Source organism: Macadamia integrifolia, chromosome 5, assembly GCF_013358625.1.
Source record: "Macadamia integrifolia cultivar HAES 741 chromosome 5, SCU_Mint_v3, whole genome shotgun sequence".
Classification (NCBI taxonomy): domain Eukaryota; kingdom Viridiplantae; phylum Streptophyta; class Magnoliopsida; order Proteales; family Proteaceae; genus Macadamia; species Macadamia integrifolia.
The window spans coordinates 951,247-973,300 of NC_056561.1; the positions used below are offsets into that span (position 1 = coordinate 951,247).

General features: G+C 37.9%; 1 protein-coding gene across 1 annotated transcript; it reads left to right on the forward strand.

Annotated features, from left to right (window-relative positions):
- Positions 1-13,940: 13,940 nt before the first annotated feature.
- LOC122079998 (protein SCAI-like) lies at positions 13,941-16,061 on the forward strand. The gene is made up of 4 exons (XM_042646831.1): positions 13,941-14,550; positions 14,654-15,041; positions 15,194-15,400; positions 15,594-16,061. The coding sequence occupies exons 1-4, from the start codon at positions 14,444-14,446 to the stop codon at positions 15,852-15,854; spliced, it is 963 nt and encodes a 320-aa protein (XP_042502765.1). The 5' UTR covers positions 13,941-14,443; the 3' UTR covers positions 15,855-16,061.
- The last annotated feature ends 5,993 nt before the right edge of the window (positions 16,062-22,054 follow it).

Sequence of the window (22,054 nt, forward strand, 5' to 3'; positions counted from 1 at the left end):
TCTAAGAGCCTGTTTGGTATCATTTTTGTTTCAGAAACTCTGTTTCGTGTCAAAAATGAAATTTTCAGTTTCTGTGTCAAAACACCGTTTTTAAATGATTTAAGGTTGTTTGGTGAATCTGTTTCTGAGACAGTTTCATAACAGAAAAACAACAGTTCTACCATTTAGTAATGCTTGTTTCAGAAATTTTTTTTTTTAAGTCAATAATTACAGAAATAACATTAAAATACTATTAGAAATTACTAATCCTTTGGGACAATAAAATATTACATACCGAATAAAAAAAAAATGGTTTCAAAAGGACAAATAAAGTACAGAATTAACAATGCCTCATCCAAATTAATTATGCATTACATAATTTCGCAAATTTTCACTTTTTATCTTAGTCTAAAGACTTGAATGCATGAAGGATATCTTTCATCTTATTTGTTTGGTCATCTAATCCTTTAAGTGTCTCTTCCAAATATCCTTTCATGTATTCGTTTGAAGTGGACAGTGGTGTACATGCTATTGGTGTTGAGCTTTCTGAACATAATGTATGTTGTAAGGTAGAGATATGTATTTCATCTTTCAACCATACAAACATACCACATCCACGGTTATTATATATTTTTCAATCATACAAGATAGTAAAATCAATGCAATTTTGAGATTGAAAGCCCAATATATATCTCAAACTTCAAATTTTCAATTGTCATCAATTTTGTGCTTAATTTGGATAAATTAGATGAATTTTCAATCAATAGAAGGCCATGAAATATTAATTTTGTGATTATAAGCTTGAATTTTTGACAACATCTTGCTCAATATCAACACAACAGGCTCTTATTGAGTAGTATCACTCTTTGGAGGACAATTAAAAATCTAATTTCCATCAAGGACTGAATCAATTAACATGAATTCTTTTAAGCAGAAGGGAATAAGTTCAGCTTCAATACCTCTAAAATTATAAGCGTTAATTGATTCCTTGAATATGAGGGAAAAAAAATTATCTATCATTCAAAGAAATGACTAAACAATTTTGAGAATCAAAGAAATGTTAAAAAAGAAGTGACTATAGGAAAGAACTGCACTTTAGACTTTTTAATGCACATAGGCTGGAAGAGAACAAGTTATCTTAAAAAGTCCAAATTATGATTAAGTATCTGGGAAGAAATGATGCAAAACCTCACAAAAACCCTTTCCCGTCCACCACCTCGTCTTCAAAATGTAAATAAGTCCTTACCCTTGACATTAAACCAATGAACAAAACTAAAGTAGAGAATAATCCCTTTAGTACTACCACATAAGTCAACCATATATTATAAAATTTAATATTTATCCTCTTTTCTTTTATTGTTTGAATCCAAGAATAATGTTCCTCAAGTCTATTGGTCTTAGAGAGTATTCCAGATATATGAGTTTTAACCACCCTTATAGCCATGAAACGCCTCTCCTTGCACATCTAAAGTTCTTTCCCTAGATAGTTGATGAGGGTTATTTTAAGGCATGGAGGCAAGGTCGAACTGGGTATCCATTAGTTGATGGTCGGATGAGAGAGCTCTGGGCTACTGGTTTCCAGTTTCTTTGTGAAGGTTCTGTTTAGCCTGGGCTACTGTTTAGCCTTCCCTATTTTTCATAGCAAGATTTTTAGATCTATAAAGGTCATTATCCTCGATCCAGATTTTTTTTGTTTTTTCAAATTAGGTTCTGATCCTTTCAAGTAGTAGACAGTTGACCAGACATTCTCAAATACCAATCTGGATATATTCCTTTTCCATTTTTTTCCAAATTTCATACGTTGGTGGGATTGTCAACCAGCCCATTGTAATTAGGCTTCTAATAAGTGAATTCACAACTTGAGAATGCCTAATTGAGAACCCATCTCATAGCACGAAACAGTTCATGAGTTTTCACCAATGTAATCAAATAAAAGCTGTTCTTTACATAAACCGTGATAAAAAAAAAAGAAAGAGAGATGGGAGAAGACAACAGAACCAATTCACATCATCATAGATTTTTAAATTCTCCTTAACTCAAACATAACTATGGCACATGGAATCATTCAGTTAAGAGATAACTCACTTGGACTCCACATATAACCACTAACCCTAGAAAACCCAAGTCCCCAATTGCCTAATTTTTGAGTTGTTCTCCATAACAGTACCATTCAACAACATCACAATTTTGCAGAAAAACAAATTGCAGACAATTGCAGAGGCTTCAGAGGGAGATGGAGCCACTTTTAGATGGGAGAGATGGGTCAATGGAAGTTCTTCAGAGACTTCCCAGTCTAGGGAGAGAAATAGGCACACCTGTTTGAGCAAAAACGAGCAGAGAGCAAGGTTGAGAGGTAATCTGGTTACTTGCAGAGATCTGAGTCTTCACAGATGAGATATGAGACTTCCAAACGTGATCGATGAGTAGAGACGAGCAGAGATGAGCAGCGGAGTTCTCCCTTGAGAAGAACGATACAAGAACCTTCTGGTTTGTAAAAAATCCAAAAAAAAATTTGTACAAAATAGAGAAGAGCAAAGAAGAAGAAGAAGAATCAAGATGAAGAACAAAGAAGAAGAAAGAAAGCAAAGATGTACCTGCTATGTCGAGGTTCAAGGTCGATCATGCTTCTTCTTCTCCAGCGATCGTGTGTGCAAAGGTGAAAGGGTGAGAGGTGAAAGAGGGCGAGTGATTTTATCGGGAACGAAGGGTTCAAAATCGTTCCTTTTTTACAACTTTGGAACGAAACTACACGGACATAACGACAAATGGTCATTCCGTCTTTCTTCCTTCAAATCGTTTTTTTCCCAATTTTTGTTTCAAAAAAACTGAAACACATCATAAGGTTGCCAAACAGTTTTTTTCGTTTTTTGGTTCCAATGGAACAAAAAAATGGTAGAAACGTTTTTTGAAACGATACCAAACGGGCTCTAAGTGTCCAATGTTTTTCCTTTTTAGCAGCAAGTCTTTTTATAGTGTGTTGTGGACTACAAACTGTAGAAGTTGGAAGGCATGGTAATCGTGTAGGTATTATAGGGCCCCACCATTATTCTCATTGAGTCATTGGTCCTTCAGTTCTCTTGTCATATATTTGGCCAAAAACATGTATAAGGACAGTTGCGGCATGAATTTCCACCCCTTCCATGTAAGGAGTCAAGGCCTAGTCAGGCTTACCCACTTTAGGACCTCGCATTGAGATCTATCTATTTAAGTAATCATTCCTAGGTATGGTCTCATTTCTAAATGGTTGGTCAAATATTGATATTTAGTTAGGCTATCAACTAGCTTTAAACGTGTTCAGCTCTAAATGGGCTGTGAACATATCGAGGTTAGTCAGGCTATTAATCGGTCAGTCCTAATTAGGTTCTTATCAGGTAACACCCTTGCACCAGGAACAACCAAATATTAGGCAGGCCGAACTTGAGCCCAACATGCTTAATAAATGGATTGGATTGATTTTGGGTTTCTCGATCAAGCCTACCAGTGCCGGCCTGGAAATGACACCCTTACTTCCATGCATTAAACATTGACAAATTCAAATATAGAAGGGATGACAAACATTATTTACCTATAGTATTAATTGGACAGTCCTACCCCCGCAAAAAAAAAAAAAAATGGATAGTAAGGAAAATATTAAAAGGTTAAAAAACAAATTTGTGATTGTTTTAATAATATATAGTGAACAATATAATAAGTTGTGTTGGTCTACAAAAATGGACGCATCTTTGTTTGGTTCTTACATGAGAGCAAAGTACTTAAAAATTGAAGGATCCTTAATATCTACATCTAGTTAAATATTGTTGTGGCAATAAATCATCCTAGGCAATTTGTGGAAACTACATAGAGAAAAACATAAGAAAGTGAGCGTCGGGTCGATCCAACGAGGGACTCTCAGATGCCTAAGTCAAATCTCTTTGCAAACAGGAATCCCAACAAGAATGGAAAAGTGTCAATCCCCTGAAAGGGTGACTTACCTGGGTTAGTTATAGCTGAGGAACGACGACAAGAAAGAGAGTCCCAATCTGATAGTTTTCCTAGCATTAGCAGGAGTCCATATATGGCAAGAGTTATATTAGGAAAGTGAATCGGGAGGATATTCTGATTGTGGATATTGGGAGATACTGTGAGATATCTTCCTTCTGAGGAGGATTTGATATCCCCAGAGTCATTTCCTGATTAGGGCAAGTCTACTTCATGCTTGTAAACCACATATTGGACTAAGAATGCCCCTCAGGAGGGGCATATTCCATATGGAAACCCACGAGCATTATGCGCCAAGCGACCTGGATCGGGTGGTTCAGTTGCTAATCTACTTATCCCGATTGCCTGATGGTGGTATTACTTGCTGCTAGGTTAAAGGTAAGGCCTTGAATTTGCTACAGGGCCATGGTTCTGGTGTTGCCTTGAGCTACTAGTTGTTCAGATATGGCGCGGCTACCCACACACATCGCTTTCCATATGCTAGTGCTGACCAACTACTCACTAATTGATCAATTTTATTAATGTTGATCGACTGAGTTATACTTGACCTAGATAGAAGCTATCGTACAAGGATGTAGTTCAATTGGGACTGTCCCGTTTGGGTTCACTGAGGCCATCTATGCCTGCTCATGATGCCCTGCTCAGTCCTGGTGGCATGCCCCCAATGGTAGCATATTCTACCATAACAAATGCCCCCCACTCCTACCAAACCACTTGTGGTCGGTTGGAGTATTTGGGCCATGCTCATCGTCATCGTTTCCATTTACCGAATCCATCCCCTGGGTTGGCTGAATGATTTGGTCCTTTATCCGAGGGTCATTAGCCCCGTTCGTTGTGGCTGAATGGTGTTTCCAGTGGGAAGGATTACTGCCACAAGAGCTTGGCCTTTGATTTTTGAATCACGGTCTTCTTTAGCCATTAATGTGCTACGGGTTATTCGAGATGGAAACTAACGCATCTAATTTTCATAATTTGAAAAGATACCATTTTGACAGTCTGATGAGGCGATCAGTGTTCTTGATACCAGCCTGACGTAGGGGGCAGAACTGGTTCACCAAGCTGGTCCGATTCTCGCCCATTTCCCTGAGGGGTTTCAATTTATCAGTTCAACATTAAATGCCCCCTCCCGTGAAAAGCGTCTTTTAAGTACTTCCATTTTTCATCATCTCCATTTTACTATTCTTCCTCCTTGAGTTCGAGAGATTGTTGTTTCTACATCTCTACTCCCTTTCTCATCACCGATGTCTTGGGTGTGCCTTCTTCACTTCTGATAACATCACCGTCATCATCACATTCTCTCCCCTTGCTGGAACTTGCTTGTTCACCAGTAAGATTCCTCCTTTTCTTTTACTTCATCTCCTCAGACCCAAGTTTGTTTTCGCATTAATGGCTTCCAACCAAGACTTGAGGGCAGAAATGCCGCTAATACAGAGCCCTTCACCCATGATTCGTTAGATGCCCCTCAAAAGGTTGCTTTGGCCCTTCCATTTTGGTCATGGCATCTTCTTCAAGGACAGGCCATAATTTAGTTGTTCTTGGTGTTTAGAGGGGTACTCACCCTGCCTTCATTCCTTTGGGCATAGGCCTCAATCCTAAACTACCACATCACCTAGTAGAGGATGACCTGGTCACGATTAGGTCATGCTACCACATACCTGGCTTAGTCACCCTTTGAGTTCCTATAGTCAATGAGTTATCATGGATGCCAGTCAATGATGAAGTCTGTCTGTATGAGAAGTTCTTCAAAGCCGGACTTCACTTTTCCATTCACCCCCTCGTAAGCGAGGTCTTCACCTATTTTGGAATCAACCCTTCCCAACTTCTCCTGAACGTTTGGCAAAGTCTCTTGGTGTTTTGTGCCCTTGTCAATGGAATGGACCGCTCAAAATCTTTTTCACCCTTCTTGGCGTGTTGTCACTTAAACTCTCAGGGCGGTTGTCACGGCTAGTACGTGTTGTGCTAGCGTGCAAATATAAAGGTTGTGGAGGGGAACATGTTCTCCTTCGCGTTAGGGTTCGAAGGTTTCCCAATCGGCAACAATTGGTACGATCCAAACATAGCTATGGCAAACGTTCGCCCCACTCTCACAGCCCCAGATGAGAATACCCTTAAAGAGCAGCAAGATTTGAGCCACATCATCAACATTACCGAGCTGAGTGATGGGGATTTTCTCACTCGGCATGGGTTGAGTGCAGGTGATTAGATTTTTTAGAGTGTTCCCCTTTCCCCCCCTTTTTTTTTATTTGGCACTAATCTTGACTTTGCGTTATAGTGTTGCTTAGTCGTCACTCACTACAAGTAGCCTTCGTTTCTCATAATGCAGAATCAAAGCTGGGCAAAGGTACTTAGGGAGAAAGAGGCTGAAGTTGCCAGTCACCGTCTTGAGAAGCGACGAAAGAGGAGAAGAGTAGTGGCTGCTACAGGTCCATCCGCTCCCCCAAGATGCCATGGTAGAGGAGAGAGAAGAAGTTGGAATCCATGGACCGCTTGGCCCTCGAAGGATTGGGCAACCGGAGAGACTCCCTATATGGGGGACACTCTGTTGAACAACTGGTCTCCCCTATCATGAAGGATTTTCCTGAGTATGTGGAACCCAGAACACCTCAGAGGGAGCATACCCTACTTCCTGAAGAGACCTTGCGTCATGTGGGGGTCTCCAAGCGACCAATGTGGTGTGGCCCCAGTAATGTCCTAACAGGGGTCATATTCCATTGAGGCGAGCGCTTAAGATAGATGAGGCCGAGCAGGCAAAGGTTGCTGAGGCTAGGGGTGATTGCGTGGCCCTTGATGATGAGAACTGACTAAGGATTGTGTCGCTCGATGATTGTTCGATTTTTTATGAAAACTTCATGGCTGGCTTCTGGACCCTCACATGCCACTACACCCATGACCATCTGCTTATGTATGAGATGACCATACATGAGCTCAACTGGAAAGGGAAGGCAACAATCACTTGGGTAAGTTATATTAGTAGTTGTGCTTGGATACTTAGTTCTTTACTTGTGTAGGCTGCATCATATGCTTCGGAGGTGTACGGCCGAGTGGGCAGGCTGACCAACTAGGTGGGGGAGCTATGTACCTCTATCATGGCTAAGGACAAGGAGATCGCCTCTCTCCGCGAATAGTTGAGGAAGATGAAGGTCGAGACTAAGATGACTCAGAAATCCCTTATTGATGCTCCGTAACGGGTGTCAATTCTTGAGGCCCAAGTCACGACAACCATCAAAGTTCACGAAGTTGATAAGTCTTGCTGAGAAGAGAAGAAGAAGGAGATGCTGGTTTTGTTCACAAGCACCAAAGCCGATTTAAACTCCGCCTGGGCCCAATTGGAGGAGGAGAAGGTCTCCTCACAGAGTGAGCAGACGACCAGAGAGAATGTTGAGTGGCAGGTAGCTCAGTTAGAGGCAGAACTAAAGTCCTTTCGAGAGATGATACCCGCTATTCAAGCTCGCAAGGTGGAGGACTACATGGTTTCGAAAGATTTTGAAGACTACATCTCCACCTTCCACATAGAAGCTTATATCTATGGGGCCCTGAGTGTTGGGGTTTTGTTCTTGCCAAGCAGCCAACCTTTAACCTCGCACCCCTTATGCTTTTCAATTCTAAGACTATGAAGGAGTAAGGGTGTCAATTGGTCGGTTCGGTTTGGTTTCGGTGGGATTGAATCGGTTTCGGTCTAGGAATGAGGGAGACCAAAACCAATCCGTTAAGGAACTTCAATTTTTGATCGATTTTGGTTTTGATTCGGTTTGGTTTCAGTTTAGTTCGATTTTTCGATATTGGGTTACTACTAGTTTAGATCGGTTTATTATTGGGCTTGAACCATAATAAAATCTTACATTCATAACTTATAGTGATAATATGTGAAAAAAAAAAACACTTTAAATTTATGATTAACTCATGGTTTATCATTATAAGGGAAAGATAACTAATATAAACTAATGGATAACAAATTACTAAGAAGATAACTAATATTGAAATCACAAAATGAACCCTATTATCTAATCATTCATTTAACTATCTAACTAGTTTTGTATAGTGAACAAGGAAATCAATGGAAGCATTATAATTTACAAATCAATTTCTCTATTCATAACCTAATATTCAATGATTTGTAACAATTCCCCTTACAATAAAAAACATTCTCACTAATATTGTAAAAAATGGATAGTCAATTCACCAGTTGATAATCTCATAATCATTTTTTTTATCGGTTTCATTCGATTTGGTTATTGGTCGGTTCGGTTTGGACCAGTTTTCACCCGATCCCAACATACCTCAGTCCAAATCCAATCCAATAAGAATTGGTTTGGTTCGGTTCGGGTTTTATCAGTCGATTTTGATCGGTTTTATCGGTTCGGGCTGGGTTTTGACACCCCTAGGAAGGAGATAGAGGAGGAGGGAGCAGCTCAAAATGCCGACAATGACCTCATACATAATAAACACATATTTACATAAAAAGGACTTCATCTATCTTGTAAGGACTCTTCAACAGTCTTCGCGTTGAGCTTGCAATGCTTATGGTTTTTTTATCTTGTATCAAGTCTTCAAGTGGTACTTGTCTTGATATGGTCTTCATGTCTTGACATCTTGGGTCCTTGGTTCTTGGTGTTTGATATCTTGAGAATCCTTCTTCAAAATTGATTCCTTTCACCAAGTAGTACTCAACAACTTATGATTAAATGAGTCATTTGTTTGCTATCATCAAAACCAACTGTAAAGGTACGTACTTAGGAGTGTGGGCATATCCCCAAAAATTTGAATTGTATGACATGTTTTATTGTTGATGAACTATTTACATTTTTTGATTGTGTGAACGAGATCCAGTGTGGCTAGGGGGATTCCGGTACCGTGATCACCATGTGAATGATTGCATTATGCATTGGTGTGCATTAGAGTTAGATATGACTATGGATATGCGGTGTGGCCGATGGTAATTCCGGTATCATATACGTTATGGTCACACTTGAAAATGGGTGTGTAGTGTGACCGATGGTAATTCCATTACCATGTATCCCATACTATACTATATGTATGCTATATAGGCTTGGACATGGATGTAATGTGTCCTATGATAATTCTGGTATCATATTCCATAGTACCTGTATCACTATGAAAGACATGTAGATTATTGTGCTTAAGTCTACATCCCTATGCTATGATCCCTTGCCAATAAGGGTGAAGTGTTAGATAACCCACTGTGGGATTGTTCAATAAACATTTTTGGAATTTCACTTCCGCGGTGCGATATGATTGTTATCGGAGGTGGAAACTAGTCTGGCATGGCCAATGGTAATTCCAGTTCTGTGACTACCAGGAGGGGTTATCAGGGACCCGCGGGCTCCTAATCTCAACTAGGGTTTGTATCGTTGGGTGATTGATTGACGATTTTTAGGACCAGGGATACTGCCTAATGCATCATATTATCATAAACCCAACTTTGTTTTACGTTAAGTGGATAAAATAAAATGAATAATCATTCTTGCACTATAGCTTATTTGTGTATGCTTGCATGAACCCCGTCCCTCTTGAGTTAGTTTGAGCTCACACCACGTATGTGTTGATTTTTAGATAATGATGCAAATACCATCTTGTAAATGGGCATGGACACTTCTTCCTCTATGGCTTAGTATTGGGGTGATTGGTGGACACCAGAGCTTGAGGAGCACAATCCAGATTGTGCATGAGATACATGTGCCTACTCTACACCTTGAGCTGAGGGTGAAGCTATCGAATTCTCTGATGTCGTATTTTTGGATGATAACTTATGGGATATTATGTGTATGTCTTGATGACTTTTTTGTGAATGATTAAATATGTTATGTAATATACCTAATATTAGCTTCTTCCCCAACTGATTTAAGTTGGTTTTACATATATATATATATATATACTTTGATTTCCACTGCATTGATTTTAGTTGGTTCAATTGTGTTATGGTTGTGACTTTTAAGGTATTGCTATCAGAGATCTTGGTAGAGATATAGGACGGGGGTAAATATCCAATTCACACTGCTGATATCCTAGTTCGGAGTGGAGTGTGATGTGTTGAGCCAAAATGATATATTATTTTGATAATGTGCTAAGGGTATAAAAATCATTACTTTATTTTTTTTTTTTTTTTTTGTGTTTAACCTATGTATTAATGTCTCATAAGAAAGATAGAGCCCAAATTTTTAAAAAGGATTCCACAAAGCAAAAGATATAATGATGAGTTGATAGAGAATTATTGAGTAAGGTCAATGTTAAGAATTGCAATCATCTGTGAACAAAAGACACAAAGCTTCAAGATAAACTCATTTGAAGAATAGGTCTTCCGAAGATCAAATTTATGTGTCCAGTAATGTCGAATGTTATTATAATCTTGATGATGTTAATGTTCACAAGATCTAAAAGAATAAGCCCAAGTAAGTATTTCATTTAAATATCTAATTGAATTAACTTTAGGAAAGTAGGTGGTTTGAATTAGAAACCTTATTTCTACTATGTAAGACTAACCATGAATTTATACGGTCATATGTGACTTACATAGTGCATCAATGGTTTAATTCTACACTATCAAAAAAGAAGCCTCACCTAAAAGGACATTGTTTTTGTTGTCAACCGTAATTATCTATAGTCACCTGTGGTCATTGAAATTAATACTCTTCAATTCAAGCGTCAATCGGATTTTGATTAAAAAAAAAACTCAAAGTCTTTTAAACGAGTCTCATAAGTTTAGGAAGAATTTTAAATAAGTCTTTGAAAGTTAATTGCATTAAATATTTTTCAATCAAATCAAAGCTTATTTTAGAAAAATTAATGAAGTTTGTTTTGCATTAAAATCTTTCCATTAACATATTTATTTACTAGGTTATTTAATGAAGTTTGTTTTATACAAACATTTTTCACTAAAGAGGCTTCCTATATAATATTTTCACTCAAGTTTAAAAGTTTGTTTTAAGCTTTAAATGATTCTCATTTCAATTTGAAAGTTTATGTAAAACTTAAATGATCTCCATTTACTATCAACCACATTGGATGGAGCGAAACCTCCGAAGATGGACTTTCAACTCCCGTTCCTTTGAAAGGATTTAGAATGCCATCTATTTTGACGTCAACTCCAAAATTGGCACTATCAGGCACAAGCCCGTCAAAGATTCCCTAAGGAACATGCTTATTGTTGTCTCCTGGGGACTGCCCTTCTACATCATATCCCCCACTGTAGCCCCCCGCCATTGATAGTTCCCCCCATGTTGTAGGGTCCCCTAGTTGTGATCCTTTTTGTGCCCTTGGGTGTTTGTATCTCTCTTCCCCCCCCTCTCTCTCTCCCTCTCCCCATTTCCCTTGTATATTCTTTCTCTTGCTAATGAATTATTTATTCATCCAAAAAATAAATAAATAAAAATATGATCTCCACTTGAATTTAAAAGTTTGTTTAAACTTTAAATGTTTCATTTTAAGAATGTTTTACATTTGAATATTTGAGCTAAATATTTATGAATCTAGTCAACCTTACCTTGAAATCAAACTTTTTAAGAAGTCATTCTTGGCTAAAGTTGTTGGGAGCTTGTCGAAGCTCATTGCTTGTTTGTTTGAAAGGAATCATTGGCAGTGTGCCTTGGTATATAATATGAAAGGATTGTGACTGTGTCAAATCCTTGGTCCATAGCCTGGGCAAAAATCCTTAGTCAAGGACCTAGGTGCTTAGCTTGAAGGACTATAGCTAGGTTTTAGAAATCCTTAGCCGTGGAGAAGTCTGGATCCCAATCTAAAGGACGATGATTTGTTCGTGTAAGGGTTTTTATCCTTGCCTAAGAAAATGATCTATTAATGAAAAATCCTTAGTTAGGTTGAACTTGGGAGTAAACGTAGGATCGTGGATCCAAACTACTATAAAAATCCTTGTGTGCTTTACTTTCCTTACATCACTGTACTTCACTTGAATGCTTAGCACACATATGGCTCTTAGTATGGTTATATTTACATTATTTCTTTATTTGAATGCATAACTAGTTTAATTTGTTTTATTTCGTTTAAATTGCTATAACCCAATTCACCCCCTCTAGGGTTGCATTATGTGTGAATTTATGTCATAACCTCAATCTATAATAAATTCCATTGTTTAGAGTTTGTGTAATTAGGAATGGACCAATAGAAATATTTTCACATTTTTGTATGAAAATAAATATTAATGAATAAAATTGTAGTACATTATTCATCCCTCCCTTGGACTATGGCCCGATTGTGGACCACCCCTTACGATTCGAAACTTGACTTGAACCTCACTTACATTTTATGAAGTCTTGCAAGTAGCCCTAGTCCATTAGTATGTGATCGTTAAGTGATGATTCAGTAGGCACTACATTCATAAATGCCCAAGATATCATTTGGTTGTTGTGAGTTTACTTTTACCCTTTCAAAGTTGGAAGCTCATTTCCCCTATTCAGAAGTTCTCTCCGATGACCAGTGTGTACATTCAAGTTTTATTTTTTTATTTTTAATTATTAAGGCAAAGAATTGGGATGAGAATATTCCCCACCTTCTCCATAATGAGCTAAAGTTCAATCTTGCAATCGGAAAGATAGTCGAAAAGAAAAATTTGCAGTGATCGATTCTGACTACCACTGGTTCCCAAAATAACCGTGAAGGATGAACCAAGTTCGTGACTTCGTTGCTAGGTTAGGTGCGGAAAAAAACAAGGCAATGTAATTGCATTGATAAGTACCCCTCACGTCAAGAGACCTATTATACACTACAAATGGAAATTCCATTTCATAATCAACGGATAGTACCACACATATGGAATTCTCGTATGATACAGTTCAATGTACAGATAGTATGTAGTATGTACACTCAAATTTGTACCTTAAAATTTTAATTCCTAGCTATACATAGTGTGATGACCATATGGACAGAGTGTCCAATCCTGTCCCTAGTCGTAAACAGTTTTAAGTTAAAACCTAAGGATAACCAAGACTCGTTATTAAATCATACTAAACAAATGAATAAATTAAATAAATTTGATTCAAATAAACCAGGTTTGATGGATACACTTCCAACAACAAATTCCTCCTCAGGCTCTCCAGCGTTATCATCCTTCTTTTGTGCTGTGCCAACATTTGGAATCCTTCCCATAACTCTTTTAATACAAAACTCTCAATTCCATCTTCTCTGCCATCACCAACAACAAATAATTTCTCTCTCTCTCTTTTCTCTTATTCAGTATTCATAAGGTTTTTAAAGTAAGATGTCATAATGGCATCTTTGTAATTATTGAGTGTAGTAACGAAAATAATTCTGTAAAAGGACCTTCCAAACTTTATTTCTGGTCTTTTCTTTTTGGATTCCATCCCTGAATAGATATACCAAACCCATTTTACTCATACAGCTCACTCTAATGGAGCAAAATAAAATCAATTCCACCAAAGAATTTACTCTTAGGCTATATTTGGTGGCCAAGAGAAGAAAAGAGAAGAAAAAAAAATCTAGAAAAGAAAAGAAAAGAAAAGAGAAGAAAAGAAATGAAATGGTGAGAAAATAAAAAGAGTATGTATGTTTGGTAACCAAGAGAAAAAAAGAAAAAAAAATTAAAAAATTTTGAATTTTATGAGAGAAATAGACACATAGGAAATCATTGTGTAATCATTCATTTTTTATCTTATTATGTTTTCAAATTTTCTCATATTTCCTTGTGTTTTATGCAATAATTTTTTTGGAGAGCAAAAGAAAACTTCACAATTCTCAAGAAGAATTTTGAATTTTAAATGTTGAATCTTCTTTTGGGTGAAGACATACCAAGTCCAAAGAAAATTTCCTAAATCAAGAAAAAATTACATCTTTTCTTTTCTTCTCTTGGAAGCTATGTTTGGTAGCCAAAAGAAAAAAAGAAAAAAAAAAAAGAATTTAAATATTTCTGATATTTTCTATTTCCTATTTGATTCCAAAACAGATAAAACACATTTTACTCCCATAGCTTATTCTAGCAGAGCGAAAATAAAAACAAGGGAGGGAAGCGAATAAGCGATGGCATTTGCCGGACTTAAGAAGTCATAATGTTTCCGTTCAAGTATACATTTCAAATCCGCTTCAGCGCTTTGCATCGTCGAGCGTCCCACCAAGCCTTTCGCCTACAGAGTACAGAGAGACTGAGAGAGGGTGTGGAGTTGTGCACCGTGTTGAGCTTTAGCGTTCTACATCCTTAGAGCTTGTGTTAGTCCGATCATCACTTATATAGGGATCATACTTCGTTATCGATTTAAAGAAGCTTAAATCCATTCTCTGCAAGTCAGTGCATTCGATTACGATTGATCAAATGGATTAGATGATCAAGAAAATTTCGCCACAATGATCGAAATTTTGATCAAATAAATCTTGAAATAGGGACATTGAAGTTTAATTCGATTTTATTACTTGTTCTGCGAATGATCTTCTCTGGAATCGATTAAAAGAAATCGCTCTGGAAATCCGCCAAGATTAGCTGCGATTGTTTCCAGAATCCTCTTTAATGGCGCAGAACAACATTCCGGTCAGCGAAATTTACTGGTCTCTGTCCGATAAAGCAGATAAGAAGTTCAATCGTATTAGGGATTCGCCCTACCATGCTAGAAACAGGTGCGACCTCCGCCGTCTTTTTTCTTTTCTTTTCTTTTCTGTTCTGTGTTCAAAATGTATGTCCTCTGCCTTGGAACCCTAAGTTTTGGTATACATCTTTCAGGAATGATGACTATTTTAACAAGGTCTTCAAGGTATACACGCAGCTATGGAAATTCCAACAAGAGAATCGCCAGAAGCTAGTCGAGGCGGGGGTTAAGAGATGGGAGATTGGAGAGATTGCTTCTCGCATTGCTCAACTTTACTATGGACAGTATCTCCGGACTAGCGAGGCCAGCTATCTGTCGGAATCGTATGTCTTCTATGAAGCTATATTAAATCGGGAATATTTCAAGGAAAGTTCGATGCAGGATATTAATATCGCAAACAAGCAATTGAGGTGCATTGTCAGGTTCTTGATCGTTTGCTTGATTTTGAATCGGAGAGAAATGGTTCATCAAATGTTTAATCAGCTAAAGATGTCTGTAGATGAGTACAAGAGGTCTTTCCAGGTGATTTATTTGTTTCTTTTTTACTTCAATTTGCTATTAAGTTTATACTTTGAAATCCGACCTTTTGTTTTCGGAAGTTTTTATTGGTAGTAGCATAATAGAAGTCGTGCAGATTCTTATAGTTGGTCTTTTCCCTGATATCTTCTTTCTAGGAAAATGACTTCAAAGAGTGGAGACAGGTGGTTCAAGAGATAGTTCGATTTCTTAAAGCTGACACAGCCTTTATGAATATGAGGCCTTTGAGATATAGTTTAATACTTGATTCTCATCTAGATTCTCAACCACATGTGAGTTCATTTGAGGCAAGAAGAGGGTTAAAGTTACGGGAGGCAATTTTAAGTAGCTATCACCATAATGAGGTAATCTAAAATCCAATTTTCCTGTTTGTTACAATTATAAATCATAAAAAGACTTCATAATAATTCCCAAGAGCTGCTCCTTTTCCCATCCTTTGTATTCAATTCTTCTCTTCCCTCTTCCTGTGATATCTACTTGTGTTTATTCATTTTATGCCTTATCAGCCTTGCCTTTTTCATTTTCCTTTTTTAACAGGTCAAGTTTATGGAGCTCACCTTGGACACCTTCAGAATGCTTCAGTGCCTGGAGTGGGAACCTAGTGGTTCTTTTTACCGGGCAAGTGGACCTCCTAACAGTGGGATTGGTAGTAACATGGGTCAGAATGGGGCCTTTGGGCCTAATTGCATCAGCTATTCGCAGGACATTACAGATCCTACTTTGCCAGCAAACCCACGAAAGGCCATTTTATATCACCCGGCTGTTACACATTTTATAGCTGTGAGTATGACAAGATAAAATGAAACTGGCAATCAATTGTTTGACTATTAGAAACTACAACATATGCTCCATGTGAATGATCATATGGAGTGGCATTTTTAGTACCAAAGTGTTTTAATTAACTAATAATCAATAATTTTCTAAAAGGCCAATATAGAAAGTAGAAACAACGTCCACCTCTTAAACTGTTAATGCAAAAAATATAATAAAATAAATAAAAAAGGAGATATTGAAATAACCTAGAGGGGGGGGGTGAATAGGTTATACTAGTGGAATTTAACTCTTTTCGACAAAAAGATCACAAGTGTGACTACAAGTTAAAAGCGATGCTGAATAAATAAGATAACAACAACCACAACACAAGATTTATGGTGGTTCAACTCAATTTGAGTCTAGTCCACTCCCTACAAGAATCCTCTTGTAAGGTATTCCACTAGTTTTCCCTTTCAGTACAGTAGGTAGGGAAGAAACCTTTACAATCTTTTTACGGATAAGAGTATCCTTACAAATCTCCTTTCTAGGCAGAGAGACGCCTTCACAATCTCTTTAAGAGGTAGAGAGAGACCTTTCTCTTTTTAGGATAAGAGTATTCTTACAATCCTAAGTACAATCTAGAATTGTAAAAACAGAAAAATAAGAAATAGTGGAATAAGAGGAATACTTCAAGTGTGGTGCAAATGAAAATGAATAATAAATGAAGAGTGATGCACCTTTTGTAAAGTCCTCTCTTATGGCTTTGACTTGCACAGGAGAGAGTAGAGGACTTTGATTGAGACTTGAGCCTCTTGATTGGGATTTGTGTAACAGAATAACTCAAGTAGAAATAATCTTCTCTAATGCTTGCAACAATGCTCTTAAAGCTATTTCTTAATGAATAATTAATTAAGAGTGATTAGGGTATTAATAGGTGAACTTAGTGAAGCATTTTAGGCAGGGAATCAAGCTCTAACGGACATATTCTGGGTCTACCGGTCGACCGCCATTGGTAGCCGGTCGACCGCCATTGGTAGCCGGTCGACTGCCAAGAGCCGTTGTAGGCAAAAAAATAGCCGTTGGAGTACTTCCAGGCAGGCACCGGTCGATCGGGACTTTCAGCCGGTCCACCGCCTATGGTCTCGGACAGGTCCGGTCGACCGGGGCTTCCAGACGGCCGAACGCCTATGGTCTCGGGTGGTTCCGGTCGACTGGGGCTTCCAGCCGGTCGACCGCCAACATGACATGCTCTGTCATACTGACTAGTCACCAGTGTTTTGACCATAACTTTTTGGTCCGACTCAGAATGATCGTAGTACAGTTGCGTTAGAATCACAACTCAATTTTCTACAGCTTCTATGAAGGATTCATCTCCTAATACTAATCTTGAGATTCCCTAAAAATACCCTTAAGTCAGGTTACTGTGTGTTCCATGCCACTTAGTGACTTTCCATACCTGGTCAAGGCATGCTCTATGGTCATTCTAATATGATGTAATGCACATGCATGAGGTGAGTGCATATAAGTAGGTGAAAATTACAAATTACATTGTAAATAACTTAATCTATCCTAGTGATCTTCTTCTGCACTTGAATCTTCCATTCTTTGGCCCTTCATCTTCTTTCCTTCTTGTTTGCTGTTTCATGTCTTTAAGCTTAGCTTCATGTCTTGATTCGACCTTCAATCTTCTAAGGGTTTCTTCAAGCTAATCACACTTTATCAATCAAGTTAAAGATGTATGTTTGTTTGTTAACACCAAAACATGGCAAGGAGTGTGGACATGTTTCCCAACAATCTCCCCCTTTTTGGTGATGACAAACAAACATAGACAATGAAACCAAATACAAGAAATAATTTGACTACTTCTGTGTAAAGATCAATAGTATAATCAAATTCAGAGCCAGAAAGTAAACAAGGATAGATAAAGTCATTTCCATAAATAATTCAACATTTATTTAAAGATAACACTATCATTGTCATTGTCAGGAGTAAGTCTTTCTCCCCCTTTTGTCAACAGCAAAAAGGTAATCAAAACAACACAAAAAATACTCCCCCTGAGTATGTGCCATATATAAAAATATCATAAGGTCACATTTCCATAAATGTCAAAAGTATATAATAATAAACGACAGAAACAAACAGAAAGTTGCAAAAAAAACATAATTCCTAATCTGCTGCATCCTCATCCTCCATGTCCGCCTCGTCATCCTCATCGTCCTCTTCGTGGCGGAGGAGCTTGAGAATCTCATTCTGCTTTCTTTCCATTTTTGCCAACTGGGCAAGGATGATGTTTCCAACTGTCTGAAGATCAACAACAGTTGCATAGGCTGATGTCTCATCAATGCCTGTTTGCGATGGCTGGCTGGGTCCAGCAGTAGTCCTTTTGGAGGGCGTGGGCTGCTGGGGAAGAAGATGCATTTTGCGAATGGTGGAAATATTGATCTCTTGGGGAAATGGGTCAAATGATTCACCAGAAAAATCTACTTGAAAGTGGTCCATGATTTGGCAAATCATCCGTCCATAGGGTAGATTTCCCTTTTGAAGTCTATCACCATGGGTAATCATGGTTTTGAGCAGGATGTAAGGAAGGTTGATGGGTACACTTTTGCAGACACAGTAGGTAAGATAGGCATGAAATGGGGAGACTTCATCTCTATGACCACTCTTTGGAAGAATGTTGTAAGAGATGATAAGATTAACAATTCTCCCTATATCAGTAAGTTCTTTAGCCTTAATTTTGTGTGTATTAGCATATTCCTTCATAATGCTAGAGTGCACACAGTCAACATCCATGAATTGTTCTATGTAGGTCTTGGGTTGGTAGTATTTGAGGTCCCCTGTCACAGAAATGTCTAGGATTTCTCCTAAAATCAGGATGTCGATGTCTATTGGAACGCCCTTAACATAGGAATGGACTAAAAGGGTGTCACCTTCACCAGAGAAGGTAAGGTTACAAAAGAACATTTTAACTAAATGGGGATAACAATGGGAGTCAAGTTTGAGAATGTTGCCCCATCCCAAAGCATCAAAAAGGTCTTTGATGTCATACCTGGACAAAGGGTCGGTATTAATGGTCCTACCTTGCTCTATGTTGCGAGAGATGTAAAGATCCCATGACTCTTGAGCAATGGTGGAAGAGAACCATGTATCTTTGTCAGAGGCCTTCCTTTTTCCCTTCTGAGCCACGGTTTTCTTGCCTCTATTTGGGCGGTGAGAGTCCATGATGATTAGAGGTATAAGAGAGAAAGAGATGCAAGGATTTTTGGAGATGAATAGGAATGAATCTCAAGAGTTCTAGGGTAGAAGGAAGTTCTAAGCTAGGGTTTTGGGAGATGAATAGTCGAAATAGGGTTTTAGGCCAAATAGGATTCTAAAGTTGTTAAAAAATGAGTTAAAATTTTGATTTTAAAGAGTTCAGAATCGAATTTTCGGCGGCGCCGGTCGACTGGTATATTGTGGCTGTCGATCGGTATCCCTTTCGGTTAGAGGCGGTCGATCGGAAGTCATTGGCGGTCGATCGTCAAACTATTCTGTCAGTGCCGATCGACCGGTATATTGGGGCGGTCGACCGGTTGAGTCCAAGAAATTTTCAGAACCTAAAAATTTCTGGCTGTGAAAAGGATTTTTCAAGTCCGGTGCTTTAGGAAAAGAATTTTTTTTTTTAAATGTTTATTCAGCCAAACGGGTTGCAAATGCCAAGTTCCTTCCTTAGGAAAATAAAACGCTCTTCACCAAGAGGTTTAGTAAATATATCTGCGAGTTGTTTATCAGTTTCAATGAATTCTAGAGAGACATCACCATTTTGAATGGTGTCTCGTAGAAAGTGGTGTCGAATATCAATGTGCTTTGCCCTTGAGTGTAAAATGGGATTTTTACTCAAGTTTATGGCACTGGTGTTATCGCACATGATTGGGCAAGATTCGAAACGCACTCCAAAGTCCTGAAGAGTTTGCTTCATCCAAAGGATTTGAGCACAACATCTACCAGCTGCAACATATTCAGCTTCTGTGGTAGATAAAGCAACGGAGTTTTGTTTCTTGCTAAACCAAGAGACAAGGCAAGAGCCGAGAAAGTGACAAGTACCACTGGTACTTTTTCTATCAATATGGCAACCTGCGAAATCAGCATCTGAAAAGCTGACCAAGTCAAGGGGTTGGTTTTTGGGGTACCATAACCCAACATCACAAGTGCTTTTCAGATATTTAAAATTTTTTTTTACAGCAGTGAGGTGAGATCTCTTGGGATCAGCTTGAAACCGAGCACATGCACATACACTGTACATGATGTCAGGTCTACTTGCTGTTAGATATAGAAGGCTTCCAATCATGCCTCTATATTTAGTTGCATCCTCAGAAGTTCCATCCTCATCCTTGGTTAGTTTCAAGGATGAGCTGATCGGAGTGTCTGAAGATTTTTGACTATTAATGTCAAATTTCTTTAGCAGCTCCTTTGTGTACTTGCTTTGATTTATGAAAATTCCATTTTCAATTTGTTTTATTTGAAGTCCAAGGAAGAAATTTAACTCTCCCATCATACTCATTTCAAATTCACTACTCATTTTGTTACTAAATTCAGTACACATTTTCTCGTTGGTTGAGCCAAAAATGATATCATCTACATAGATTTGAACAATGAGTATGTCATTCTTCAGGTTCTTCACGAACAGGGTTGTGTCAATCCTCCCCCTTGAGAAGCCACTTTCTATCAAGAAAGTACTTAATCTCTCATACCAAGCTCTAGGGGCTTGTTTGAGTCCATATAGAGCTTTCTCAAGTTTATAGACATGGTTTGGAAACTTAGGGTCTTCAAAGCCGGGAGGTTGAGCTACATATACCTCTTCTTGTATGTATCCATTCAAGAAGGCACTTTTGACATCCATTTGATATAGTTTAAAGTTCTTATGGCATGCAAAAGCTAGTAACATTCTAATGGACTCCAACCTTGCTACCGGTGCATAGGTTTCATCATAGTCTATTCCCTCTTGCTGGTTATACCCTTTGGCAACTAATCTTGCTTTGTTTCTCACTATGTTCCCATCTTCATCCAATTTATTACGAAAGACCCACTTAGCACCAATGATGGTGTGGTGGTCAGGTCTAGGGACAAATTCCCATACCTTGCTTCTTTCAAACTGGTGAAGCTCCTCTTGCATAGCTATAATCCAATCACTGTCTTTTAGTGCGTCTTCTATGTTCTTGGGTTCGATCCTTGAGATAAATGCAGTGTTATTGCATACCTCTCGGGTTTTAGATCTAGTCTGGATTTTTCCATCTAGTTCTCCTATGATGTTTTCTAAGGGATGATTCCTATGCGGAATGACTTCCTTAGGTAGTGTTTCTAATTTTTCTATGGTAACATCATTTGAATCATTAAGAGAAATATCATTAGTTTTGTTCTTAAGTTCATCAATTATAATGTCATCATCATCAACAAGAGATTTATTTAAATCATTCGGTAAAGATTCATCAAATCTTACATTCATAGATTCTTCAACCATTAAAGATTTTTTATTAAAAATTCTATATGCCCTACTGTTGAGTGAGTATCCTAAGAATATTCCTTCATCAGATTTTGCATCAAATTTTCCAAGATGATTTTTGGTGTTTAAGATGAGGCATTTACATCCAAATACTCTAAAGTAGTTTACTTTTGGTATTTTACCAAAATATAGTTCGTAAGGTGTTTTAGAAAGCAAAGGTCTAAGGATTATTCTATTTAGTACATAACATGCTGTATTTACAGCTTCAGCCCAAAAGTACTTAGGCAAAGAGTACTCATTAAGCATAGTCCTTGCAGTCTCTTGTAATGACCTATTTTTCCTTTCAACTACTCCATTAGATTGAAGTGTTCTAGGAGCAGAGAAGTTATGGTCAATACCATACTTGTTGCAGTATAAGTCAAATTGACTTATATTGTCAAATTCTCCTCCGTGGTCACTCCTCACAGAGGTTATAGTATATCCTTTTTGATTTTGCAATCTGTTACATAGAGTTGCAAATTCATCGAAGGCATCATTTTTATTTTTTAGAAAAACAGTCCAAGTGTATCTAGAGTAGTCATCAACAATTACAAAGGTGTAATTTTTACCACTCATACTAGATATATTGATAGGTCCAAATAAGTCTAGGTGGAGTAGTTCCAATGGCCTAGAGGACGAGACAATATTCTTCGACTTGTGGGAGACTTTGGTTTGTTTGCCTTTTTGACAGGCATCACAAAAACTATCTATTTCATACTTGATTTTA